Here is a 27,172-nt window from a genome sequence, read left to right on the forward strand (position 1 = left end):
CTTTGCAGGTTTTTCAATCTCATGAGAACAAGGCTATAATGGATACAACTCCATCTCTTTCAGCCAGCTTCATTAAACTTTTTCTGAACTCCTCCTTCCCACCAGCATGCTGGCACTGCCCTCTGTCCTACATTACAATGTAAGATGCGCCCAAAGTATGTATTCTATCACCATCTACATGAGCTGTTGAAAATACGTTGGGCAGTGTTTCCCTTGCCCCCTCCCTCCAGACTATCTTCTGTTAATGGACCATCAATGCCCTTGCTGCATGACTCATAGATAACTCCCTACGGGAGCTCCCTCTGTTTAATGGGCAATCAAGGACCCATTACAAGACTGATAAAATTATATCAGCCCATTGTGAGATGCTCTGCACAGGGGGAGGAGCCAAGCGTTCCCACCTGGATATAATCTGGCATTTGGGACAGCACAGGCAGCCTTACCCACTGGATTCCCAGAGGATAAGAGCTACCAGACCTTTCTGCAGGAACACTGCTTCAACAAGACCACTTCACCTGGACTGCTACCACCACGGTTTCAGGTTGTATTCTGACTCTGTCAGTGATCTTTTGTACTGTTGCATGTGTTTTATTTTATTTTACCTTTTTTTTTTTCTCTCCTATTAAATTGTTTTTTCTGACTTGGAATCTCTCGCTGGTTTTGCCTTCAAGCCAGCATACCTTCATCCATCAGGGAGTCTGAGCCCCACACCTGGATGGCAGAGAGATTTGTCTTGTGGAACTTGCTCTAAGTGGGACTTGGAGATTCTCAGTCTCATGCTGGGGAAGGCAGTAAATCTGGATGGCACTCCAGTTCCTGGTCCTTTTTCACCCTCCCTAGCACTGAACCACCTTATTCAGGACAGACTTTGTGCCCATGTTACCTTGTTTTTTGTATTTTTCAAAGTGACTTTAGGAAGGAAGGAAGTAAAAAAAAAAAAAAAAAAAAAAAAAAAGACTTGTGACAAAACCAGATTTGACATATTTGTTTCTCAGCTGATAAAACATACATATTTTTGTTTGTCATAGTGACATTTCAATGATGATGACAAATAGGAAAAGAAGCTCACAAAAGAAAGGAGATTTTGATAATCTACTCTACAAAATTATTTTACAATATGGAACATGAAATTTAACCCAACAATTTTTGCATTCTATCACAGATCTTTTGTTATTGCTATACTTAAGAGGAAAGTGCCACCATATTTTAAAACAAATTTTTCTCCCTAGAGAAGACAAGAATCAGACATGTATGTAAAACATTAATAAGACTGTTTCAGAGTCAATTCATCTATATAATTTTGAGATTGAGTTTATAGTTAGTAACCAGGGTCTCCAAAGTACATCCTAAATATTGCCACCTGCTACCTAATAATACCATGATACCATGCTCAATTTTGTATAATTTTAAAAGCTACATCTTAGTGGGTTCACAATCTCTGTCACCCTTACATTACACTTACAGCAATTTTAATTCCCTTTAAGGAAAAAACACAAAAAGGAGAGTGAAAAGAAGCTTAATGCAATGCATGGAATTGTTTATACTTCTTTTTATACTTCATTGTTTATACAATGCATTAGGATTTGTTTATACTTCTTGTAAGCTGCAAAAAAAAATGCAGCAGATTTCATTAGTGAATTGTTGGAAATTCAACTATGTTATGCCCTTTCTTCCAACAAAGTACATGAAATAGCACTGTTAAGGATAGTGATGTTCCCGAAGCCACAAGGTGGCAATGTTTCAGAACAGTCCTGAGATTTCTTGGAAAATTCTATTTATCAGAAAGTCATTAGTACAACAGCAATCTTGATAGTCTGTCCCTAAAAGACCAGATATCTAATGCACAGATTTTGAGTAGTAAGAGAAAGGCTAAAAACACAGTTACGGTAGATGATCAATCCACTCTGTATGAACTGCATGGTGCATTTAGTCTGAAAACAACTATAACAGACCAATTTGACATCTTTCTATGGTTAAGTGACCATTTTTGTTTACATAAAGGAAAGGAAGGATGCATCAGCAGAATAGTTTATTGAGGCATTGATAGTTTCCACATGGAACATTGTTAGTCACAATGGAGATGGTAAGGCTGTGGGAAAAAATTAGGAGAACATGAAGTCTTGGATAAAACAGAAGGTAATGGGCTCATGGAGTGCAGAAGTATTGGGATGGAGAGTGAGCATAAAGAATCCATAAAACTGCTTGCATGTATAAAGTTCACAAGACAGCATTCAAGAAGTCACATCATAAGAATGAGAAAAACTGGGTAGCACATTGTACTTTTCAGGTACCATCCAGAAAAACACATGAGCTAAATAAGTGTCAGGGATTGAAATGGTTCATGCCCTAAACCTTGCTATGAAGGAGTTTTACCCACTATAGCAAAAACTGTATAAAGAAGCTAGAACCACAGAAGCCCACCCCTCCTTGAAGATGCCTGACTAGAACTTTGGACTATGAGTTAAGCCGCCCAGATAAGATAAAGTGGACGCTATTGCTCAGTCATCTCAGGCTGAGGGAGAAGAATGCATCCCCAAGAGTGCCAAACCCAGCAGCTGCACTGAGAATCATCTCTTTCAGAGTTTGGGAAGGGGGAGAGCACAGCCCACAGAGGTTTACCCAGACTCCCCCTGCAACTGAGGGTGGAGGAAGAAGTTTCAGGTCCATGACATAACCTCTGCTTAGAAGGCACTGAACACCCATCCTCCCTTAAACAAATTGGCCCAGCTGTGAAGCCCCCAACCCCACAGGTCACATCCATGGGACATTCACATGGGTGGCAGCTGAGAGGGTGCCATAATCCATCAAAGACCCCCCCAAGCATTCCCCATACTTATTCCAAGACCACACATGATGCAAAATGATGCAAAGTGATGCAACAGACCCAGAGTCTGCTGCAAGAGACTCTGTCAAACTGCACCCCCCACCCCAACTCCCACCTAGGGGGAAGTACCTGGACATTCCCACCTGGCCTGACCATATCTTAATTCATCAGCTTCTATACTTTTCAAGGGAACCTTCGCCACTAAGAAGACCAGCTGGAGAGGATCAACAGGATGATGGTGGGATGCACGGAGTGGTGATATTTTCTTTATTCTGTCTCTGTGACTGTCTTTCTATCCTCTCACCTCTTTTCTATTTCTTTCTCTTCCTTTCTCTTTCTCTGTCTCTCTCTCATATTTGCTATCAAATAAAATCTATACTATTAACGCAGATATATTGTGATCGGGATGCGCAAAGCAATCACATGAGAGACGAAAGATTTCGCAGGGCAGAGTTCCTCTCAGAGAGCACAAGGCTGAGCCAAGGCAGAGAGCCCTCTGCCTGTTTATTTCTTACTTTTTATACATTTGTGGGTCTGGCTGAAGATTGGCTTTTGGAGTTATCACCTCCCAGCCGAATGGCCAGACCAACTGTCAGTTACAATTGTTTTCAGGTTAGAAATATGCAAACAAAGGACAGAGAATGAAAAACAAAGGATTTGTTTATGTTACATGTGTGAGAAAAAGTAAAAACTGCTCCTAATATTGTACAGTAGCTAAAAAGTCTGACTCCATTGTATGAACAATCAAAAGGCTTTTAAAACCTCAGAAAAACCAGGGTGACAATATATGATCTTGTTTGTACCTTAATTTGGGCAGAGGGATTTCTAATAATTTTAAAGCTGGACTGTAACAATAAGTTGGAAACCTCTGCATGTAAAGTGTGGGGCTTCTTTTGAGAGAACAGACAATCGTTGATGGCAAAAGGCAAGAGCCTGCTCTTTGTCTGGAGGGGGGGAATTATAGCTTTATTTAGTCCAGAGCTCCTTTAGCTCCTTCCCCGTCCCCATTCCGATGCCAAAGAGACTGCCCCACCTCCATCCCAGGGCTTTTATCCAGGGGGCAGGGCCTAAAGGCAGGGACAAACCACTACCCAATCAGGGACAAGGTGGAAGCGGAACAGAGTTGGGTCACATTCCAGTGTGGGAGGATGGGCACAGCCGAGCAGGGACAAACCATGTGATACAGTTTCCAGGGAACAGAAGAAATATTACAAAACCCAATATACAAATGAAATACCATATAAACCCAATTAATGCTCTGCAACAGTAAAGAAACCTCAGATACTCTCTGATCACAGACTTACTATGGAATATGTACATGACACTATCCTAAAAAGGCAAGTGTGTTTTCTGAAAGGACTAGAAGATTAATAGTAGGCAAAGAGGAGATCATCTCTACAAATCTTGTTGAAATAGGAATGAGAGCTGAGAAAGGTTATGAGAATAAACAAGAAAACTGAAAGCATAAAAAGCACAAACTGTCGTCTTACTGATCCTCGTATCAATTAAACCAGAGTGCTCTAGAAATAAATTGATAAAGATTAATCATCTTAAAGGCTAGCTAACAGTTGGTACCAGATATAAACTGGCAATGAATAAATCATGCAGCATCCAAACTACTGTTAGTATTTTTACTTTCACCTTTTATCTTAATATTCACTCTCTCTGAAAAGTCACTGTTAATATCCAATGGGTCCACAAAACTATAATAGAAACTTTACAGGAAAAAGCTTCTACTCATTTCAGTTAATAGAAATCTTCCTACTAGAAGTAAACTTGAGAGAGAAGCTAAATTCTCACAACCAAACAGTTCCTTTATAGTTAAGGCATATTTATTTGCCTCATTTTAGTGCAGGCAAGTAGCCATACAGATATAATCAGACCATTCTCTAGGGCAGATAACTTGAAAGCTTCCTTATACTTGGCAGGAAACAAGGAAGAGCATTTCTGCAGTACATTGCCAGGGACAGGTATTTCTCAATTCCAGCAGTGTTAGCTTAATAAATAGCTTTGTTTCTATCATGCTTCAGTAGTATTTTAATAAGTAGGTTCTTTAGGGTATATTAATGAAGATGAAACTCTGTGTGGCACACAAAGAGCCACTTTTCTAAATCTTCCTATATGGAAAGAAAACATTTTCCCCTTGCCCTGAAGAGTCAGAAAGGCTAGTTTTCATCTTTCAGTGAAAAGATCCCTTCGTAGTAACACTGACTCTGTGCAGAGGTAGTTGGAGTATTTATGTCAAAAACAAAAAGGGCACACTTAAAGCACAAATTCATAAGCTATAATTTATTTGTTGAAAGTATTTTCTGATTCAAACAAAGAGAGGTCTTAAAAATTATCACAAATAACACTAATCATCTGCTAATGTCATGATCAGAGGGAACACAGAAGTGCTAATGCAATTTCTAGGCTGGCCTGCAGATGAGACATCTGTGAGCTCAGGTTTGGTAGAGGTTCAAGTGCCACAAAGAGTCGTGTGTTCCATCATGAACAGGACTGGGACAACAATCCTGTTATTGATTTCTTCCTCTGAATTGTTAGGCAGATGGACTCACAATCAGCATCAGCTTTGCCAATGTTACCCCTTTCAGGGTAAATGGAATAGCAGACAGATCTTTACTGGCTTACACATGGTGTACTAAATTTCCTCTACAGTTACAACTGCATATCTTTCAAATCCACAGCCATGTCTGGTTTGTTCCACATATGTAACATTGAGTATCTTGATTAGGCAAGGATATATTCTTCAGGCAGGGAATGTCAGAGAGCTCAACCTTCTGCAAGACAGACACATCCCCCTCTTCTGCCCTCATTAATGCTCCAGCCCTCAACTAGTAGAATTTTTCTTGAAGAACATGCTAAGTTCAAATTGTTACTGGAACTGTGTCACTCTCTGATTTTCCTCTGGCCCATGAGTTATGACATTCTCCTTCCCCACACTCCTCCAAAACCCAGGTGTGTCCACCAGCCCTAGGTATGTAGCAAATCTCTGTGGTCTCCTCTGGCACCTGGTTGAGAAATGGAGCCAACATAGGGAAGTGGCCAGAGAAAGGCCACTAACATCTTCAGTCTTCTTTTCTTGCTGTTAGAGCCAGCACAATCTGCAGATGAGAGTCCAGAATCAGTGGAACTTTGAAGATACAGTGTTTCACACCACTGCTACTGTCTGATACAGCATCACACACTTTCATTTAGAGTTGCAATAGCGACTCAGTATCAGCACATGCTCTTTTTCAGTACAGATCTCTGCTGGTGGCAGAAAAAGCGTGAAATCTTCAGTAATGATAAGCTTTTTGAATGCTAGTGATAGATACTGAACTCACTAGTGGGTTAAGCAAACTAAGGAATGAAAAAAACCAGGAACCTGAAGTCAATAAAAGTAAAAATAATAAGACAAATTAAGTGGCAAGCAGTTAGTATTTTCTTTTTCAAAGACCATAAATGCCTTTAGTATACCAATAGGAAAGAAAATCATTACATAAAACAGTGAAATGGAATAGATGTCTGAATCTCCAAAGATTAGGATTTAAATATGGTTTGTTTTGAAAAATCTAGATGTTTTTCTAATTTAGATTAGAAAAACCTAAAAGCCTTTTTCCTTTGCTACTTTTCCTCATTTTGTCTCTTTACAGAGTGGGGAAGGGAGCCTAACCCATAGGGAAAAAATCTAATTTCCTTACTGAGTGGAAAAACAAGGACCAGTCAGTAATACGCTAAGGAAGCAATGAGTGTATTCACCCACTTAAAACAGCAAGTGCGACTCAGATTTAGTCCCTTATTTCCTTGTCAAACTGGGAAATTCCTAATCAAGTGTGCCTGAACGGGAGCTGAACTCCAAATGAAATAAGTTTATATTGATGAAGTAATGGGGAACAGAAACGTTGGAAAGAGTTTAAATCACATGACAGACAGAAGTTTTTAGAATAGCAAACCTGACAAAAATACTATCTTAGAATGCATTTCTTTTGCCAGTTAAAGGGTTGTAGTCTAGCTCTTTTTCTCCATAGACAGCTGACCAAAGGAAACAGGCAAAAAATCCATAAGAACACGTGTCCCAGCAGCACATACTTTCATATATTGGAATGAAAGTAAAGTGCCCAGATCTGTATCATGTTCAAGGAGATAATCTGTGCTTAAGTGGTAACATATCATTTGGCAAACTGCACATGTGGCAATGCCAACTGCTGTGACATGAAACACCTAGATGACAAAACAGTTGGTATGTGGTGGAACCATGCTGTGTTTGAAGACTGGCACAGAAGAAGTGTCAAACCTGTGTTACATGTTAGCTGACTTTCTGATTATGGTCAAAACTCTTCTAGAATGGAAAACAATTTTGTGAACAGCAATGAAAATAAATTTAAAAGGTCTTTTCTAATGACATTTTAAAACTTTCTATGAATTCCTGATGCTGAGGGAATAACATCAGTATTCACTATTGAGATTGTTTTACTTCATACTGTGGCATCCTGCTAAAATGCATAATAACATTGTATTAATGTTCACGCAGAACTTTTGTCATGGATATTACTCTAAATTTAAAAATTAACTATAAGAAACTATATCTTTTGAATTATTTTTCTTACAATTTAACTTCAGAATCTGATGCACTATAGCCAGTGTGCATAATTATGATAATTTGTCTTGGCAACTGTTATCCATGATGTTATCTGCTGAAAACTGTTATCTGCTTAAAACCGTATGGTTGTGTGTTTTTAATCATCTGATAAGAACAGGTTTGTGAGCTTGTTCCTCCCTTCTCCTCAGTTCTAATTGAAAATACATAATGCAAGTAGGAAAAATAAACTGAAAAATTCTGAGTCAAACGCTAGCATATTTGATTGACAGTTGCTTGAAAAAGATCATATTATAAATTTTTCGTTATTTATTCCAAAACTCCTAACAGCCAAAGCACCAACAGACTTTTAATTATAGAATTAGAACTAGAATTACCATTAATTCTTAAGTTAACAATTTATCGCAGAATCACCTAGGTGTGAAAAGACCTCTGAAAGTCCAACCTCTGGCCAGACATCCCCTTGTCAACTAGACCATGGCACTGAGTACCATATCCAGTTGGGTTTTTTTTTTAACAACTCCAATGATGAAGAGTCTGCCCCCTCCCTGGGAAGCCCATTCCAGAGCTTGACAGCCCTTTACATGAAGAAATTCACCCTAAGGTCCAACCTGAACCTCCCTTGGTGGAGTTTGAGGCCATATCCTCTCATCACTTGTTACCTGGGAGAAGAGACTGACCCCCACCTGGCTACAACCTCTTTTCAGGCAGTTGTAGAGATCAATAAGGTCCCCCCTGAGCCTCCTTTTCTCCCTGCTAAACATCCCCAGCTCTCTCAACACCTCCTCACAGGACTAACTCTCGAGACCCTTCCCCAGCTCTGTTCCCCTTCTCTGGACACACTCCAGCACCTCAAAGTCTTTCTTGCAGTAAGAGGCCCAAAACAGAACACAGGATTCAAAGTGTGGCCTCACCAGTGCCGAGTACCTGGAGAAAATCAATTCCCTGGTCCTGCTGGCCACACTTTGCTGATACAGGCCAGAATGCCATTGGCTTTTTGGCCTCCTGGGCATGGTCTGGCTCGTATTCTGCTGCTGACCAGCAAGTTCAAGTCTTTTTCACCAGACAGCTTTTCAACCACTCTTCCCCAAGTCTGTAGCACTGCAAGAGCATGCCTTGGCACTTGGCCTTGTTGAACCTTATTGAATGCAGCCTGTCTGGATTCCTCTGCAGAGCCGTCCTGTTCTTGAGCAGGTCAATACTCCCACCCAAAAATTTATGTACTCTACTCAAAGTAAGCCAGCATACATTACATATAAGAGCTTAACATGGGTAGCATGACTGTATAACATGCACACATGTATAAGAATAAAAAAACAAATTGCAACAAACAACAGTCCAAGACATCTTCCTGCTTAGCCTGAATATGAGTGACTACCTGTGTACAAAGTTAATGTGCCCTCTTTTTATCTTTATAAATATGTAACAAATCTTTATAAAGAGGCATTTAAATTTTATAAATCTCTAAATTTTTGACACCTTGTGACATAAAATGGAATGGCTGATAACCAATTTAATTGACATATTTATTTGCTTTTTTTTTTTTACACAGAGTTAATAATTTTCTTCACAATGTCTAGTAGAATGCTGTGGTTTGGATTTGTGCTGAAAACAGGGTTGATAACATTGTGATGTTTTAGTTATTGCTGATCAGAGTTGTCATGGGTTAGTACAGTTTAGTTTTTTAGTTATAGAAAAATGTAGAATAGTTCTCCAGGTCAAGACCTGGGAATTGCTTTGGAAGAGACAGGGACCTATCAGAGAGTTAGTTGGAATATTGGCATCTGTTTTAACTACTGAGAATTACTAGCTGCGACTTTGGGAAGTACCATATAAAACCCCTTGATTTCCTGTAGATGAGTCCTTTTTTCTTCTTCCTTTGTCCAGAGAGAGACAGGTAACATTGAGCTGGACCTGCTGCTCCCCCCCTTTTTGGGGGGAGAACTGGCCTGAGGCCTGGCCGGATTCCATTGACTCCTGGGTGAAAGGCGGGGGAAGGAGAGGTTGCTGTTTTGCAACAGCTGCTTTCTTCAGACTTCCCTGGAGCAGGGAGAGATCTCTGCTAGGCCCTGATAAGAGCTATGGGCACCATTTGGGCCAAGGCCACCCCAATTTACACTGAGGGGTGGGCTGAGAAGGCATTTTTGATCCTGCCTGGGGTTTTTTTGAGATTCTGGACTGCCTGAGTGCTCCAATCTCTGATGTTTCTGTGAGTTTTTCCTCCCTCATCATCTCGGCCTTGAACATCTAACACTACGAGCTACAGAGAGAGAGACAAAGACCCTGAGCAGATTTAACTCTTTCTTAGCAACATGAAGCTTCCAGGGCTTAGCCCTTCTCTGAGAGAGTAAGGAAAGACAGAGTGAACATAAAGAAGAACAGCATGAAGTCAGTAGAGCAAGAGTGAAAAGACTATTGGGACAGAGGGTTGAAGAGTTGGTTGTTCTATTCTTACTTGAGCCATGGAAATGAACTCTATATTTAAGTCATTCCTTTAAATCATGGGAAAGATATGCATTTGGGGAGATGATTGTTTTAATTTGTGTGTAGATTTAAGCAAAGGTGTTCGTGATGAACTAAGTAATATCCTATAAGATGCTTGAACAGAGACAAAGATGAGAAGCCCCCTGTGCCAGTGAAGAAGTGAGAAGATATGTCTGTACCTTGAGGTGAAGAATCCTTTGCTTTGGAGTTATTCATCTTTAAAAGGTGACACCCCAGTATGCAAAAGTTTAAGACTCATGACCCATAAGCAGCTTTGGAAACTGCTCCTAGGAGGGTCACAAAGGCAAGTTTCTCCGGGCGGTTGTTTTTGTGACAGTTTAAAACCCACAAGAGAATTGTTCTAAGTTGCCAGTGGGATCCAGAACTCGAAAAGATACTCTTCCCCTAATGAATTAAAGAAAGACTATTGTCAGATATGTGAAACTGACTGAAAATTACAAGTTTTGTCTCTTTATGTTGTTTTGTAAGAAAGTAAATAGTTTGTAAGGGGAGGGAAGAGTGTTTTTGAAGTTTTATTCTGTTTTAGTTTTTTTTCCAACTTTTTTTTTTTTTTCTATTTTTTTAGTGTATGTTAATAAACTATTGGTTAATTTTAAGGTTGAGCCTGCTTTGTTTTTCTCCTAGTCTCTCTCCCACAGAAAGAGTAAGTACCAAGACCAAAATTTAGTGAACATGAAGCCACTACATTAATTGGTGTTTCTGCCCGGTTTCAAATTAAAACTATGACAAGGGATTTTCTTCCTCTCACACCATCCTGCCAGTGAGGAGGCTTTAGATGGACAAGAATCTGGGAGGGGACAGAGGCAGGGCACCTGACCCCAACTAACTGAAGGGAGTTCCCATAACATATGGTGTCAATGTTCAGAATATAAACTGGTGGGGGAAAGAGGAATGGGGGAAGATGATATTCAGAGTTATGGGATTTGTCTTCTCAAGTGTCCATTGCATGTGATGAAACTCTGCTTTCCCAGGAATGGCAAAACAGCAGCCTGCAAATGGGAAACAGTGACTTAATTTCTTGTTTTGTTTTGCTTGCATGTGTAGTTTTTGCTTTAGCTATTAAAGTGTCTTTATCTCAACCCATGCATGAGTTTTCTCACCTTCGCTCTTTCTATTCTCTCCCTCATCCTGCCATGGAGGGGAAAAGGTAGGGAGGGACTGTGTGGTACTTAGTTGTGCCTAGGGTTAAACCACAACATTTACTAACGTCAGAAATTTTTCAGGGGATGAAATAAAGTTAAACCAAATAGTTATAGTAATGATCTGACCTGTTCTTATGTGTGGTTTTTAAAATGTTTTTATAGACTTTTCTTGAGTTTCATTTTGTAAAAGAAAGACATGCAACTAGAGTAATAATATTACAAGGCAACTAAAATTTAGAAACTTTTTATGTTTTACAACTGTGTTTTTTATTGTATGTTACCCACGTTACTATATATTTCTATAATTTAGAATTGCAAGTTGAGTAGCAAGGTATATCTCTCATCCTACAGCTGTGCAGCCCTAAGTTGAGATGTCCTCTTGTAACCACTCCCAAAGAAAAACCTCATCTTGTGTTTAACTAAGAGTTCAGGATAGAAGGGTTGGACTACCCTTGGATGTGCCTATTACTACCAGGAATTACTGCCTGTAGGTTAAAGGGTTAGATTACAAGCCTCACTTTTACTTGGCCAGAGTCAGGTAAGAGGAGTCCTGGTGGTATGCCAAGCAGTGTAGATTTTTGCACTAACTGGATTCAGATGACATGTTTATTCTGCAAACAAAGAGGTGCAATAAATCAGTAAAATTAAAACACATTTATATGTTTGCTATACCTTTCCTTGCAGGGGGTTACAAGCAACTCCTAATGACTTCAGGTGGAAGCTGAAGCCTTCCCCTGGAGGGTTTTGTTTTATCTGAGTAGCCCTCCAACTTATTTATGGTATGAAGCATAGACACATGCATGATTATTGGAGGACTGGAAACAAACAGGTGCTGGTCAGTAGAAAGCTCCTGGGCAATTACTGCTCTGTGGGGGAGAGAAACGTGCCTCCACGTGTTGCAAGTCTCCCTCTCTTTCATGGAGCCCTCTGGCTCCATCCTTGCCTTGGCTAGCTTGAGAGACAAACCACAGTTGGAAGGATTTTTAATCAGGGTCCCAAAAACCCAGGAGTGGCTGTGAACCTTTTCCTTTAGAGAGAGCAGGTCCCTGCCGATGGCAAAGGAAGGTCTGCACTTGATCCGGGGGGAAATCAGGGCTTTATTCAGTCTTTCTTCTGTGGCCTTGCCCCGGCGTGGGTCAGGAGCCTGTCACCAAGCCAAGAAAGTTTTCATTCTTTTCCTCTGGCTTATATCCAGGGAAGGGGCTAAAGGTGGGGACAAGTCATTACCCAATCAGGAATGAGGTGAGAGTGGAATAGAGTTGGATTACATTCCAGTGTGGGAGAATGGGTGGGGAAAATGTTCAGGGAGAAACCTTGGGATATCACATTTTCCAGGGGAACAGTGGAGTACAAAAGAAACCATTATAAAACCCAATACAAAAATTAAATACAATATGTAACCAAATAATACACAGCAACATCCATGTGTGTTTTTATCTGAGAAAGGTGGAAGATGGACCAGGGATACCCTGGTAGTTTGGTGTGTTGTTTTTGTGGTTTTTTTTTTTTTTTTTTTTTTTTTTTTTTTTTTTTTTTTTTTTTTTTTTTTTTTCCTTCTCTGTAAGGATCTAAGCAGCCAAATGGGGCAAATGAAACAGACAGCAAGACAATTTCTTTTGGCTAAGAGACACTGGTGGTCAGACTGCACAAGTGGGGCTGAAGTCCAGTGCTTCAAACTGATCTGATGGCCTGAAATTGCAACATTGCTTATTTCCAGTTTTTCTTGAGCCTAGTGAAGTACAAATGGATTTTTGAAGATAGAATTCCCTGTGTAAGACTATGATTTGATGACAGAATAGATACAATTTTAAGCTGCCCTGTAACACAGAACATAGTGGTAATGTGGTACAGATTCACCCTGCTAGCTAAAATTAATCCACCTATGTTTTTCAAAGATCACACTGTCTAGCTTTTGCAGAGGATCAGGTATCATCACGCATATTTCACTTCGTGCAAAATCAGTATCATTTCCCTGCTGCACACTAGATAATTTGACAAGAACATGCTTTTGCATCCAGACATGACCCAGGTGAAATCTTTGCTGCAGGACAATTTGCTGATGCATTCAGGAAATGTGAGGAGAACTTGATAAGCATGTTGTCAGGTACTCTAGAAATTACTTCTGCCTAGGGCTGTGCAAATAAATAATTCCTCAATTTGACTGAGGAATTGAAAAGATAAAAACCTCCGCAATCTGTTATCCACTACCAAAACAAAATACAAAATTATTTGCTTAATTCAAAGTTAATGTATTTTTTTCCCTTTCTTCATAAGGATTTGAAATTAAACACAACAGACAAAACCACTGGAAGATTTCTGTAGGTGTCATCTTTTTACTCAAATGTATAGGAGGTAGTACACATAGCCAAAATGTGCAATGTCTAGATCAAATTGTTTTAAAGGGGAATCTGAATGCAGCAGAGAATTTAAACACAAGACACCCTAAGAAGTAGTTCAAAATATTGTGCAGTGAGAGTCATGGTATCTTTTGTTGACATGTTTTCCATTTCTATGAATAGTTATTGATCAAATTTTTCACTCAGTGTTGACCCAGTTACTACATACATTAAGGACGTTGCTGTAAATTGCAGAAGACGCTTGGAATGCAGACACATAGGCATGCAGATATTTGCACACACAATTCAGCATTGCATAAGAAAAATTTAGCTAGCTGCTGATGATCTGTTTTGTACGAGGGAACTGCAGACCACCACCAAAGTTCTAGTCTGTCTCCCAGAACCAGCGTTACTGCAGTAGCATGGTGTTGAACAATACAGCAAATCTGATTAGTCTAGCTGGAGTGGCAGTCTTTGGTCTTGAAGGTAGACACAGAGCTGGCTGTCTCAGCTCCATGCTTCCTAACTCCTAGTAATTTTTAAGTGCTTCTTTCAGTTTCTTATATTAAATAGATATAAAATTCATGCATTGGAGTAAAGTACACAACTCTTTCTTGAAAGAAAGGATAAATACATTTCTGCAATTCTAATGGTTTGAAAAACTAGATGTGATTTCACAATTAGTTTTCAAGATAACAAATCCCTCATACTTTTTTTTTTTTTTTTTTTTTTTTTTTTTTTTTTTTTTTTCTTTCTTTTCCCTATTTTCCAGTTGATTTTCCACTGTCAATTCTAATTGTGAGGAAGTATAAAAGTAACATTTAGGAGGGAAGGAAAGATCTAAACAATTGGCTTGAAAGATGGTCTTTATTTTGCAAACATACTTGCATGTATTATGACATTAAGTAACCAGTGAAGATATTTGAGGTGGTTTTGTGGCTTTGAAAGTTTACATGAAGTCAAATGTTTTCCCAGCCTGTCTTATATGAAAGCTACAGGCACTTTTTGTGTCAACCTGAGCTACACAAGTGCATTTCACCCAGGTAAATTATATGTTTTATTCCTAAATTCATTCCAAGTATATGCATATGTCCAGACAAGGAAAGGAGGAAATGTGATTAAATTTATTACAAGGTTGACAAGACTGGGGTAGGATATAGCTTCCATACATCAGGAGACCAAAGAGATGACAAGTCTTGATTGGAAAGAGAGAGGAGCAGGGTTATGAAAGTCTACAGTGTTGTGAGTGGTATGGAAGAGGTTACTGTAGGATGATTACCAATGTCACAAAACAGGAGCTGGAAACCACAAAATCAATTCATTGGACAACACGTCTATGACAAATAAAAGGATGTTGTTCCACACAGCACATAATTTGGACATTAATTAGTACACAGTGAGAATGATGACCACAAAACTGTGGGGACAACAAAACTATAAAGATGCTGAAAGAGACACTTGCAAAATGGGAGTCTACAGGTCTTTAATGACAGTGTCCAGCTGCTTTTCAAGTTAAGATGGCCTCAGAACAACAGTAGTATCTCTCCCTTGGACCACAGCTCTACTCCAGGAGCTACTACACTTGGAATTAATACATGGTGAGCCACATCTTCCTTACTCATATCCCCTCTTAGTCAGATGGCAATCTATTCAATCAGCACCAGACTCCTTCTTTTTCTATGTTGAATACATCCCCCATTCCCCTTCCCTGCTTGCTCTTTTCTTTCTTACTTGGGAAGAGGTGAAGTACTGCTGGAAGATCAGTTGGGATGTCTTAACACCAGGAGTCCTTCAGGGAGCTGGGTGACAATGCTTTTTTTGCTACAAGGACAAGGGATGATCTTGAAGTAAGGAAGTGGAGGCAGAGAGATAGTGCAGTGGGAGTGAGGGGAAGTGCTCACATGCTCTGACTGAGCACAAACAAAAAACCAGAATTCTAGGGAAAAGAACTCACCTCACAATAATTATTCTTATCTGTTTGCTCTGCAGAGGATGGCTTGCTGCTGAGATTTATAGATAACAAGAGAAGAAGCTTATCCCAAGTGGATGATTATAACTATTTGCTCATTATTTAAAACTTACTTGGTTCTTGTCCTTCACTTTTGGTGGAATTGTAATCTAACATTCAGCAACACAACAAATGGATGATGCCTCCATCAAGGCCAGTTATTCATGGTGACCACAGAGAACAGATAACAGGGTGAGCATTAAACTGAATTTTAAAATAAACAGAATATGTCTGTTCCCTTTCTCCCCAGCAACGCTTTCAAGGCTGCTTACATGAGTCCAAAAATGTGCCAACACAAGATATTTACTCTTGCTCACAAAAAAAGTTTAATCAAAATTATCATGTGGGACTATTACTATAAATACTCCATGAGGAGAATTCACTGTAAGTAGGACACAGAGGAAGAAATCTCACTTACAATTTCAGCTGTATATCTGTCTCACACATCAACACTTTAACTCCAGAAAGCTGTGTATGTTCAAAAGTCAAGAGCATGTTCTTTCCTTTCCAGTAAAACACATGCACAGAAATATCAGGGAATAGTTTTACCATTTTGGGTTACGATTCTCAGTATTAACGGGCTATGTTTCTTAGGGCAGAGCATTTGGAGAAGACAAGAAAATCTGATGAAAACATTCAGTCCTTTTTAACATGTAATGTTGATAATTTAGAGAGCAAAATTACAGGACAGATCACAAAAATCGAGCTTGGTCAGCAGCATTTCTTCTCCTCTCAAAACACTCCTGAGTGTTGCCAGCTGGAAACTCAGCACATGTTATGCCACAGCAACTGCAGAATAATTTTGCAGCCTGTAATTGTGTCTTAATTCTCACTCTGGTTCTAGAGGTATGCTAATATAGTGTGAGAGCAGCCACAGAAAGTATCTTGGTGGTACTTGTGACAGCTAATTAGCATATTTCACAACTGCATCGAGTTTTACACTGTAATGCATAAAAGTAATTTCTCAAGTGTAGGAGAAAAGTTTATTCTCTTCCCTGAACTGCACACTGCATTGGAAAAACATTTGCAGGATTATCTAGGTATACCATCAACAATAATGGCATTTATGTGCAATGTTATTGCTTTTGTTGTATTTCTACATGCATGTATAATATATAAAATATGACAGATTGCTAATGTGTTAACAAGAGAAACACAAAAAATCAATTTTGTTTTCATGCTGGATCCCAGAAGTAGGTTTTCAATGGCACAAATGGCAGGCTTGTTTATATCCAATGGAAATTCACTTATGACACATTTATGCCTTTAAAAAATCTGCAGCTTTGGATTACAAAAGAGCAGAATTAAATAGAAAGGCTTTGATCTTAATACCATTTTCACACACCAGTGAAGATATGCAGTGTTCAAAGAGACATCTACTTATTACAGAGTATGTTCAGCTCATAAAAACATAATCACTTAATTCATAAAAGAAAGAACTTATGGACCTGTGCTACTCCACACATAGGAACAGACTTGCTAAAGAAATTGCAAATGAAAGCTAGATAAACTGTGTGAGGTACGAGGTAAACAAGCTTTGAGGAGCCTGAAATCTTGTTTGGCATAAGTAACCACCATGCCACAGAGGTATTCCAGTATCACCCTCTATTATCACCTATACAGAAAGAAAAAGCTACTCCAAACCTTACAGACCAACAGATCATAGCATGTTTAAACCTCAGATTGTTGCCTTTTTCCCAATCTGGAAAGGAAACTTGAGATAATTTTAGTAAGGAGGAAATAAAAAAGGCAATCTTTATTTGAAGGCCTACAGAGGTGGTTATGGGAAGATGTCCAAAAAAGGGGCACCACCCCCCACCCCCCAGGGGTGAGTACATTTTTATAGGTTTTAGGAAATAAGCATAACTGATAAAGAGCACCAATTAGGAGAACAAGTGGTGATGCAATTTCTGCCCCCTCCCCTCCCCCCCCCCCCCCCCCCCCCGTCTAGCCCCTTCTCTGGAGCCCTCTCTTCAGCACTAGCTGTACTTTGTCCATGAAATGTATCTCGAAGAGTTGTTCTCAGCCTTGGTTCCCAGGAAGAACCAAGATAGCATGGAGCCTTGTACCCCCCAGGGCTTGGAGCTCTGGAATTTTTGTTGCCTTTCTTCTTAGGGAAAGGTCATGGAAAATTACTGGGAAAACTAGCTACTAATACAATAGGTGACAGAGTTACAAATATATGTGTGAAGAATAGAGAGAACATATAAAGGAAAGAAAAGGCAAAACCCAAACTGCATTAAGATCTGTGAGTAATAACAGCAAGGTCCACAATATAGCACTTTTTTTTCCTATTGTTTCCAAATATGCATGGAAGGCTGATTGATAAAATTGTATGAAATATCTAATCAAATAACTGAGGTGATCTTGGGCATTGGATTTCTTTCATTTTTACTTATAGAATTTTTTCCCCATAAGTTGCTAGGAAACTAACTGCTAGGTACCTATAGGTAAAAACCAAAGGAAGTGGCCAAAGTGGGGAGAGGAGTGTAGCATCCAGCTACACTTCCTTTATCTCCAGGAGTTTCTCTCGGAGGGGGAAGATACTGCGAGTTTTGGGGGAAGTTAAAGGATGGGGTTGAGGGCAGCTGTTGTCTCTCGCTTTCAACACTGGATGGAGGACAGCCAAGCTGTTGTTTACTGCAGGGAGAATTCACTGTCACCGCTGAATTCACTGTCACCAGTCCTGTACAGGTTCTTCCTTTCTGTGGGTCAGCCTTTGCTCGTAAGAGCAGCCGTTGGGCTGGGACCTTATTAACACCCTACCTCACTAAAGGAGGGACCTATCACCATCTGCTCGTGTGTCCAGGAATCCTAAGCTCACATTTTCCTGCCCTGATGGGAGCTGGGCCGCCAATGTCCCAACCCCACTCTTTGGCACTGCTCTGGGTCTTTTTTCGCTGTAGCCCCACACCGCCCTGCACTGCTGGGACATCCCGGCAGCTCCAGCTACTACCATGGAGCTTCTGATACATCTCATCCACCAGTCCAGGATTCCTGCTCATTCCTGCTGTTCCAGCTTGGCATTCCTCAAAGTCCTGTGGGGGCACTGGGATCAGACTGCCCCCAGAGTTTTGTGAAGCAAAGGCTCTCCTCCATCCCTTTCCGTCTCGGCCAAGAAGGCTATCACAGGGTTCCTAGTTCTGTTTGTTGTTAATGCCATAGTTATTGTTGTTTGTCTTGTTACACATACTAGTAAAGAACTGTTATTCCTACCCTCATATCCTTGCCTGAGAGCCCCTTAATTTCAAAATTATAATTCAGAGGGAGGGGGTTTACAGTCTCCTTTCCAAGCAGACACCTCTCTTTCAAACCCAGACAGATGATTTTTGAGAAGAGATACTGATTGCTGTCACAGTTATTCTTATTATTAGTTGTACAAAAATATAATATATACACTCTTGTTATCAATTAAACTTATTCAGTTATCAGTGCAGCTCCTGGTGTCCAAAATGTTGACATTTTTATGGTTGTCATGAAGGCAAACAGGTTATAGTATGCTCAGCAAGAAAAGTATTTACAGTGCATCTAACACTCACCCACAACACCACAATCTTATATTACAATAGTACATTGGCTTTGACTCAACCCTAAAATAGATCTCTGGCACTGGAGGTGACAGTAGCTGTGGAATCAGCGTGCACCTTCTCTGAGCTCTGCAGATGAAGAAAGAAGAGTGTGCATGCTCTTGGGAGGAAGACCTGAAGCAGATTGGGGAAGGCAGCACTTTCTTTGCAATGGAAATGCACACATGCCCTAGCATACATTTGGCAACAATGTCCTAACCTCTGGTCATCTCAGGAGAAAGAGAGAAAAATAAATAAGGCTTAGAAACTGACCTGTTTTTCGTTTTCATCCTCCAGTCTCAGCCTGTCTTCAATGTAGTTCCTGGCCTGAAGGAATGCCTTCCTCTGAGCCCTTTCTGTCAAAATCCTCACAAAGACGCCATACAAATTTACACTGACAAAAAGGATTGCATTGGCCACAAGCTGTAAGAAAGAGAGAAAAATAAATGAATATTTAAAAATGTGGGGTTTCATTTTACATTTCTGCTCAGCAAAGATATATTGAAAAAACCTGAAAACTGTGCCTTGCTAGCCACATCACTGACACCCCTTCCTGCAGTGAAACAATTACAGCAGCTATTACAAATCTTGACAAGCATATTGCATAACACAGACTTTTGCATCTGCTGGAGTTAATTTCTTTTAAGATGATCTGTAGCTTGTCATCTTCATTCATCATTATTTCTTTCATCAGCCCATTGGCAGACCTGTCCATCAAATAAGGAAAGCAATATCAGTATTTGTCCAAAATACTCTGAAAACTGAAACTGTTTTCCTATGCCTTCATAAAGTAAGCATATTATTGTCCCTTTTTTAATTGTGGAGAAGAACAGCACTGAAAAACCTGCAAAAAATGTGTGCCCAGGTACTCCAAGCTTTTATATTATGTAGTTTGCATTTGGAAAATCTGTTTCTCTTCCTGTATCCACTATTAACAACCATATTGTACTTCTTGAGAAATCATCCAAAATATCATTGATGCTATCCTGCAGCAGATCTCTCAGTAGATGCTAAGTCCTTTCAAATGATGGCCCTCAGCACAACCCAAAGCCCACCACTATGCAATAATCAGCAACTATTAATTACTTTGGAACTATTTCTGTAAACAGTGTTTTTATGAAGGACACAAAAATTACTCAACTGCCCTTCTGGGTTTTTTAAATGTTTTAAAAATATGTGATAAAGTTACTTAAATAACATGAGTAACTGAACAGTTGTTTGTACGCAACCTCCCTATCAAAAGCAATTCTGTTCAAGTTTCTCATCACATCTCTGAAACATGTCTTCAGATCCTAGTTTCTGCAATGCAATGTGTATTTAGTTAAGAGGAAATAAGGCTTTCTTACATAAAATACACTAAAATGCTGTATTTTGTATAAAATCCACTAAACCCAGTATATTTTTGGTCCCAATATCCTTATATACCCTAGAGCCTAAGACAATATCATGGTAAGGATTCATGGGACCCAAATTGCCCAAAGTCAGAATTGAGCTGGCATTAAATTGGCCAGGAATGAGCAAAGTAAGAGCAAAGAAAGACATTACAGCAAGTAACACAATTCACATTAAGTTCCTATGCACCTAAAATAATTCAAAAAGACCATATAACTGACATTTGTTTCCTAATTCAAGGTATACCTTTCAAGGTAGTACACCTCTATTGTTGCATAATCTTTTAGTGTAAAGTGGAGAGAAGACTTTTTTTTTTTTTTTTTTTTTTTTTTTTTTTTACAGTATAATGAGTCAAAGTGTGCCAACAACATAACCAAATTTTAAGAAAAATAAAACCACTGAAATTGTTGTAGAGAATGCTTTCTAACAGAACTAGGGTTGAAGGCTTTATGGTAAGCCAATATGCCAATATGTCAAACAAAGATCCAAAATTACATCCCTGATGTTTGTGGAGAGACTTTGGGAAATGTTCCTCTGTAGAAATAATCAGGAAATTTCTGATGTGCAGAATTAAAGGTAATATACATCCCACCTCTTGTGACCTCAGAATAGTGGGGAGAATAGAACTGACCCTCATTCTGGGTCAGTTTTCCAGACCTTCATGGATTCACAAGTCCTCTAACTTTTACCTTCAAACCTGGTTGTTTTTAGTTAACAGGACATCAACAAAAAATTCCCTGCAAACATTCTCACGAGCACAAAATACAAAGATAATTTGTCACAATTAAAGCAACTGTGCCTGGCATTAGTGGTACTTTTCCCCTTGGTTATCAAAAAAGAAATTATTATCTCACAAGAGATAAAAGCAGTGAAGAATGGTATTATAGCTTCCTCCTGAGAATGGCAAAATGCAGGTTCAGCTGCATTCAGATGAATTTTAACTTACAATCTCATATACCACTTACTTATATGCTTCTTCTGATGATAATATAGATAGTAAAACTTTGAAAATGAAATTTTCAGTACATGAGCATATCATTTCATGGTACAAGGCTGAGCATAAATAGTCTGCAATTCCTATTCTGCTTTATTTTGCTTGATCACAGAGAACTGTTTGAGGTATATCAATTTTTAGCACAAGTTAACACCTACTGAAACTAAATGACTGTAGAAATTCCAATGGAATCCTATTTTAGAGACACGAATGCAGCTGAACTCACCTTATCCCTGCATTTTATCATGCCAAAATGTAGTGAAAACAGTGTATTTTAAAACTAATTCTTAAAGTCTAATGGTATAAAAATAGAAAGGATTTTTAAAGGTTGTATTCAAAGACAGTGAAGAGAGCTCACAGAATGAACAGAGCTGACAGTTACAGACAGTGCAACTACTTGGCACTCTCTACATACAAAACAGCTTGTAATAACACAGGGTGAAAACTACCTTTTTGTGCTGATATCAGAGTGGCTCAAGACATAAATAATTACCTCTACAGACAATACAAAAAAAGACAACTCAGTTTCTGGATTTCAGCTGGAAGCAGTAAAAGACTATATATTGTAACAGTCTGCCAACTGTTCTCAGGCTATCATTGTGATTTCATTCAAGCAACTGGTCTAGGGGTAACCAGTAAGTGGGTTCCTGCTACTTTCAGGCTCAGCAGGGTAAGTAATTCTCTGACATGCTTTGAACAGTTTAAGATAAAACAGAGGCTTAGCTGTCAGCTCTGGCCTGCAGGGAATCAGGAAAGTGGATAAAGCTAGTAAAAGATTCATAGATTTCAAAATGTGAGAAAAGAAAGTAGGGCAGATTGTCTCCTGAGGTAAGAGTTCCTTTCCTCCACAACCTGTTTCTACTTAACTACTATTTTCCCCCAATTGCAACTAAATACTAGTCTTTCTCTCTAGGTTTTTCAAAAGTGTGCCATTTTCCAATCCTTTAATTTTAATATGTACCTAAATATCTACATATATACATACATACATACATGCATACATATATATATGTGTGTGTGTGTGTGTGTGTGTATGTATATATTTCATACATTATGTCCCATACTTCCAGGAAAGATTGTGAGACTTGCTGTCAAAACTAAGGAACATTGAAGAGGTACTGAAGGGCATTCAGAACTGCTGAAGTATCAAGGATTTTCATTTTAGCTCATTCCTGCATTATTTACTACACTACTGCTTAGTAGGAAAAAAAGCACTCTTGAGGTTTCACCATCACCTGCTATTTATAGAACTACCCAATACCCAATTTACTTGATGCAATGCAAAATGATTCAATGACAATTTTAAAATTTTAAACAATGTTACTCTTTCAATCCATGATGTGATTACAGGTCAGACAGAATTTTTAAAAAAAAAAAAAAAAAAAAAAAAAAAAAAAAAAAAAAAAAGTATCAGGATCATGAAAGCATGTTTCCAAATCTCTTTTTGGTCTCTATGAGTGAATCTTGGATCATGCATTCTGCCTATTGCAGCACTTCAGTATGAAAATCCTGTTTTAAGATTCTCTATTATAGTGGTTTCATGTTCACTCAATTCTGGTTGCCAAATTTAGTGTAGTGCTCTTAGTGTTTATTCTTTTTCTGTGGGAGAGAGATTAAGAGAAAAGCAAAGCAGGCCTAAGCTTAAAAATAAACAAATAGTTTTATTAACACACACTAAAAGAATGAAAAAGAAAGCTGGGGAAAAAACTAAAACAAAACAGAATGAAACTCCAAAACCACTCTTCCCTCCCCTTACAAACTGTTAACTTCCCTACTAAACAACATAAAGAGTCAAACTCTGTGATTTTCAGTCAGTTTCACATTTGAAAATAGTCTTTGACCAATCTTTAGGAGAGGAGTTTCTCTTAGAGCCATGGATCCCACTGACAACTGAGAACAATTCTCTTGTGGGTTTTTTAACTGTCACAGAAACAGCCGCCCGGGGAAACCTGCTTTCGTGTCCCCTCCCATTAGCAGTTTCCCAAGCTGCTTATGAGTCATGGGTCTTAGACTTATGCATATTGGGGAGTTAGCTTTTAAAGATGAATAACTCTAAAGGTGTTGGAGTCCAGGGCATTCCTTTGGCTGCCCTGGAGGGTTAGAGACCTGGACAGGGCGGGTCTGGGACCTCGGCCCAGAGCTCAGAGGGACACTGGCTTTGATCTCAGTCCATGGGAGTGACTTCCTGCACTGTGGGAGGAGTTGCAGGCCACAAGAGTGTGAAAGATAGTAGTTTACTTATCACAGGGTGAAAAACCAGTAAATTTTGGGTTCTAGCATTGAAGTGAATGGGGGCAAGATGGAGGATTGGGGACATTGTCTCCTGCTTCTTCTTTCTTCTTCCCTCACTCCATTTCAGCAGTGACGGTGGCACAAAGTAGTTCAAAGAGATTGGGTCAAGGAAGGGATGACCTGTTTAGTATAAGTGATAGATATTGGCAAGTACTGATAAATAAAGAATATGTAGCAATTAGTATAAAAGATAATGACTGCCCAGTTTGGGAGGAGTCAGAGTCGGAGTCGAGGAGTCACCAGATGCCCGAGCAGCTGCAAACATCTTTTGTGGGGCACTGAGAAAATTGTAAGATAAGAACAATAAATGAAGCATGCAACCTTGAAAATCAGAACTTGAAGGCTCCGTCTCTTTCATCCGTTTGGCACAGGGCTTTGCAGAGGGCAAAAAGACTCTAAAACCACCTGAATGTCAGGGAAAGCCCACGACATAAAGGCAAAGGATTCTTCATCTCAAGGCACAGAGCTATCTTCTCGCTTCTTCACTGGCACAGAGGACTTCTCATCTCTATCTCTCTTCAAGCATCTTATGGGATTAATATTACTTACTCCATAACAAACACCTTTGCTCAAATCTACAAACTAATCTTAAAAATCATCTCCCCAAATGCATATCTTTCCCAAGATTTAAAGGGATAATCTACATATAAAGTTCATTTCCATGGCTCAATAAGGATGGTATGACGAACTCCTCAGTCCCTTGTTGTTACAGTGTGTTAATTTGGTTTATATTGTGTTTCATTTTTATATTGGGTTTTGTAATGTTTTTCTATTGTATCCCCTGTTCCCCTTGGAAACTGTATCACGTGATTTGTCCCTGCTTGGCTGTGCCCATCCTCCCACATTGGAATGTAACCCAACTCTGTTCTACTCCCACCTTATCCCTGATTGGGTAGTGGTTTGTCCCTGCCTCTAGGCCCATCCCCCCTGGGAAAAAGCCACAGGACGACCGGGGGCTCACTCTCTCTGGCACCAGACAGGGATGGGGACAGACCTCCGTACTGAGCTCAGGCTGGCGGGGGCAGGACCCCAGAATAAAGCTGTGATTCCCGCCCCAGACAGAGAGCAGGCTCTTGCTTTTTGCCATCGATGGTCTCCTGTACTCTCTAAAGAAAAGGGTTCCAGCAGCCTCTCTGGGTAGCTTTAAGGACTCTGGTGAAGGAAGATTCCTTCTGGTGTGGGCTCTTTCTCAAGCTAGCTGAGGCTAAAACGGAGCACGGGCTCCGTCCGAGGGGGAGAGAGAGCCACATCACCCTGTCTCGATAGTATTTTCACTCTCGCTCCACTGACTTCATGCTGTTTCTTCTCTATGTTCCCTCTGTCCCTTTATTTTCTCTCTCAGGGAAAGGTTAGGCCTTGGAAGCTTCTTGTTGCCAGGAAAAGGTTCAATCTGCCCAGAGATTTTTTTTCTCTCTCGCTGCATCTCACGGTGTTAGATGTTCAAGGCTGCACTGGTGAGGGAGGGAAGAACTCACACAGAAACATCAGAGATCAGAGTACCCAGGCAGTCCGGAACCAAAAAACCAGGCAGAATCATAAATGCCTTTTTGGCCCATCTCTCAGTGTAAGTCGGGGCGGCCTTGGCCTAAATGGGGCCCATAGGTCTTACCAGGGGCCCGGCAGAGATCTCCCCCTACTCTGAGGAAGTTTGGAGAGAGTAGTTGTTGTAAAGCAGCAACCTCTCCTCCTCCCCACCCACCTGGGAGCCGATGGAATCTGGCTAGGCCTCGGGCCAGCTTCCCCCCCAAAGCAGGGTGGGGGAGGAGTAGCAGGCCCAATTCGATGTTACCTGTCTCTCTATCTGGCAAAGGGAAGAAAGGGCTGACCTGCAGGAAATCAGGGGTTTTTAAACGGGTACTTCGCAAAATTGCAATTGACATTTTCAGTGGTCAGAACAGATGCCAATATTCCAACTAACCTTCTGATAGGTCCCTGTCCTTTCTAAAGCAATTCCCAGGTCCTTACCCAGAAAATCATTCTACATTCCTCTATGAATAAAAAAACTACACTGTGCTAACCCATTATATCTAGTCCTTAGTAGGCTATACTGTCAGTGGATGAATTCTGGCATGGCTACTTTTGTGAGGATGTTGAACAAAGGCAGACTTCCAATACAGCTAATCTTTGTGGACTGCCTAGAGGCTGGAACCTCCAGCAGCTGTCTCAGCCAAATGTCTGTCTCTCTCTCCTGTTTATTCCTCCATTGCATTTTTGGGGTCTTAATTTACTTTTGAAAGGGAATTATAACTGTGCAATACAGCAACATCCATTGAGGAGTGAGCAAGTAATTCTAGCAGCAGGCATATGTAACATACATATACATACACAGAGCTTGAGGAGTCAAATTGAAGATCTTTTTATTCCCCGGATTCATCTCCCTCTTCTTGAGTGTCCCACAGGATTAGCTGAGAGACACTTTGAAGAGTCCATTGAAACTTTTTTCCCTATTCCAGATAGGATTTATTATCTCCTTTTTCTTTCAAAGCAAGAATGCTCATGTGTGCATTCATGGACGCAGTTGCTCTTTCTAAAATAAATGGTGTAAAATTCTTCTACATATTATTATTTTCCTTTTGAGAGGACTCTGTTTACTCAACAGACATTCTGTTATCAGATTAATAGTTGCATAGTAGATGGTTCAAAATTAAAGCTGGTTTTCATTTCAGTGTAGCTTTCTGTTTGTACTAAAAATTGTTTTAGAAAAATGTGGCTGTTTCACAAAGGTGTAAGTGACTTCTGGATCACAAGAAACTTTTTTACAAGGTGGTATTTGTACGGATGGCTATTGAAGTGCCCAAATAATAAGAGGCTAAATAAGAAAGGAAGGAAACTTCAGGAGACTCCCTCAGAATTTCATTGTGCTTTCTAAAAGGTAGACTTGTGGTATAAGTAGAACTTCAATTGTTACCACTCCTAGAATTATAATTTAGTAGCTAATATCAATGTTTGGTTTATTCTCAGAAGCATGAGTTCTCATGATGACCCATGAAGTAGAGTGGAACATGTAAGAGATATGGCCAGCATTTCCATTGGAAAATCAAAATTTGCTGGAAAAGGAAAGATCAGTGGAATTCCTGTATATCTTAATCTTTAGATACCTCATGAGAGGTATGGTAGGTCTAAACTCTACTTCCAGTTTTCTCCATTAATTGAATTTTACTGCGGGTAATTTCTGTGCCACTATTATTGTTCCTGTTAGGATCATGTAACATTTACTCATTCTGTCAAAATACCTTGAGAAACGGCAATGCAATGCATTACTTTAAAATATGAAAATCTGTTGTGAGGAATGTCTCTAAAGAAGGAGTCGTGAACAGCTTACAAAAATTACTCAGTGTTTCTATAATTAAAACCCTTGAAAAGCAATGCAAGACCACGCTCCTTATGAAAATTGTTGGTATCATGAGCAAGAGTTTAAACAAAAATAGTTTCTCCTGTTATGGAAAGTACTACCATTAGAGCAGTGCTTTATTTACAGTGCTAGACTGTACAGCAGAAAATTCACAACCAGCTCTTGATTATAACATGATTTAG

General features: G+C 39.6%; 1 protein-coding gene across 1 annotated transcript in view; it reads right to left on the reverse strand.

Moving 5' to 3' along the window:
• Positions 1 to 27,172, reverse strand: part of ADCY1 (adenylate cyclase 1) — a 180,607-nt gene that overhangs the window by 110,238 nt on the left and 43,197 nt on the right. Inside the window, exon 2 of the mRNA XM_040077081.2 lies at positions 19,234 to 19,383. Within this exon, the coding sequence (XP_039933015.1) occupies positions 19,234 to 19,383 (150 nt within the window). The remainder of the gene's footprint in view (positions 1 to 19,233; positions 19,384 to 27,172) is intronic.

Source organism: Hirundo rustica, chromosome 1 (genome assembly GCF_015227805.2).
Source record: "Hirundo rustica isolate bHirRus1 chromosome 1, bHirRus1.pri.v3, whole genome shotgun sequence".
Lineage (NCBI taxonomy): Eukaryota > Metazoa > Chordata > Aves > Passeriformes > Hirundinidae > Hirundo > Hirundo rustica.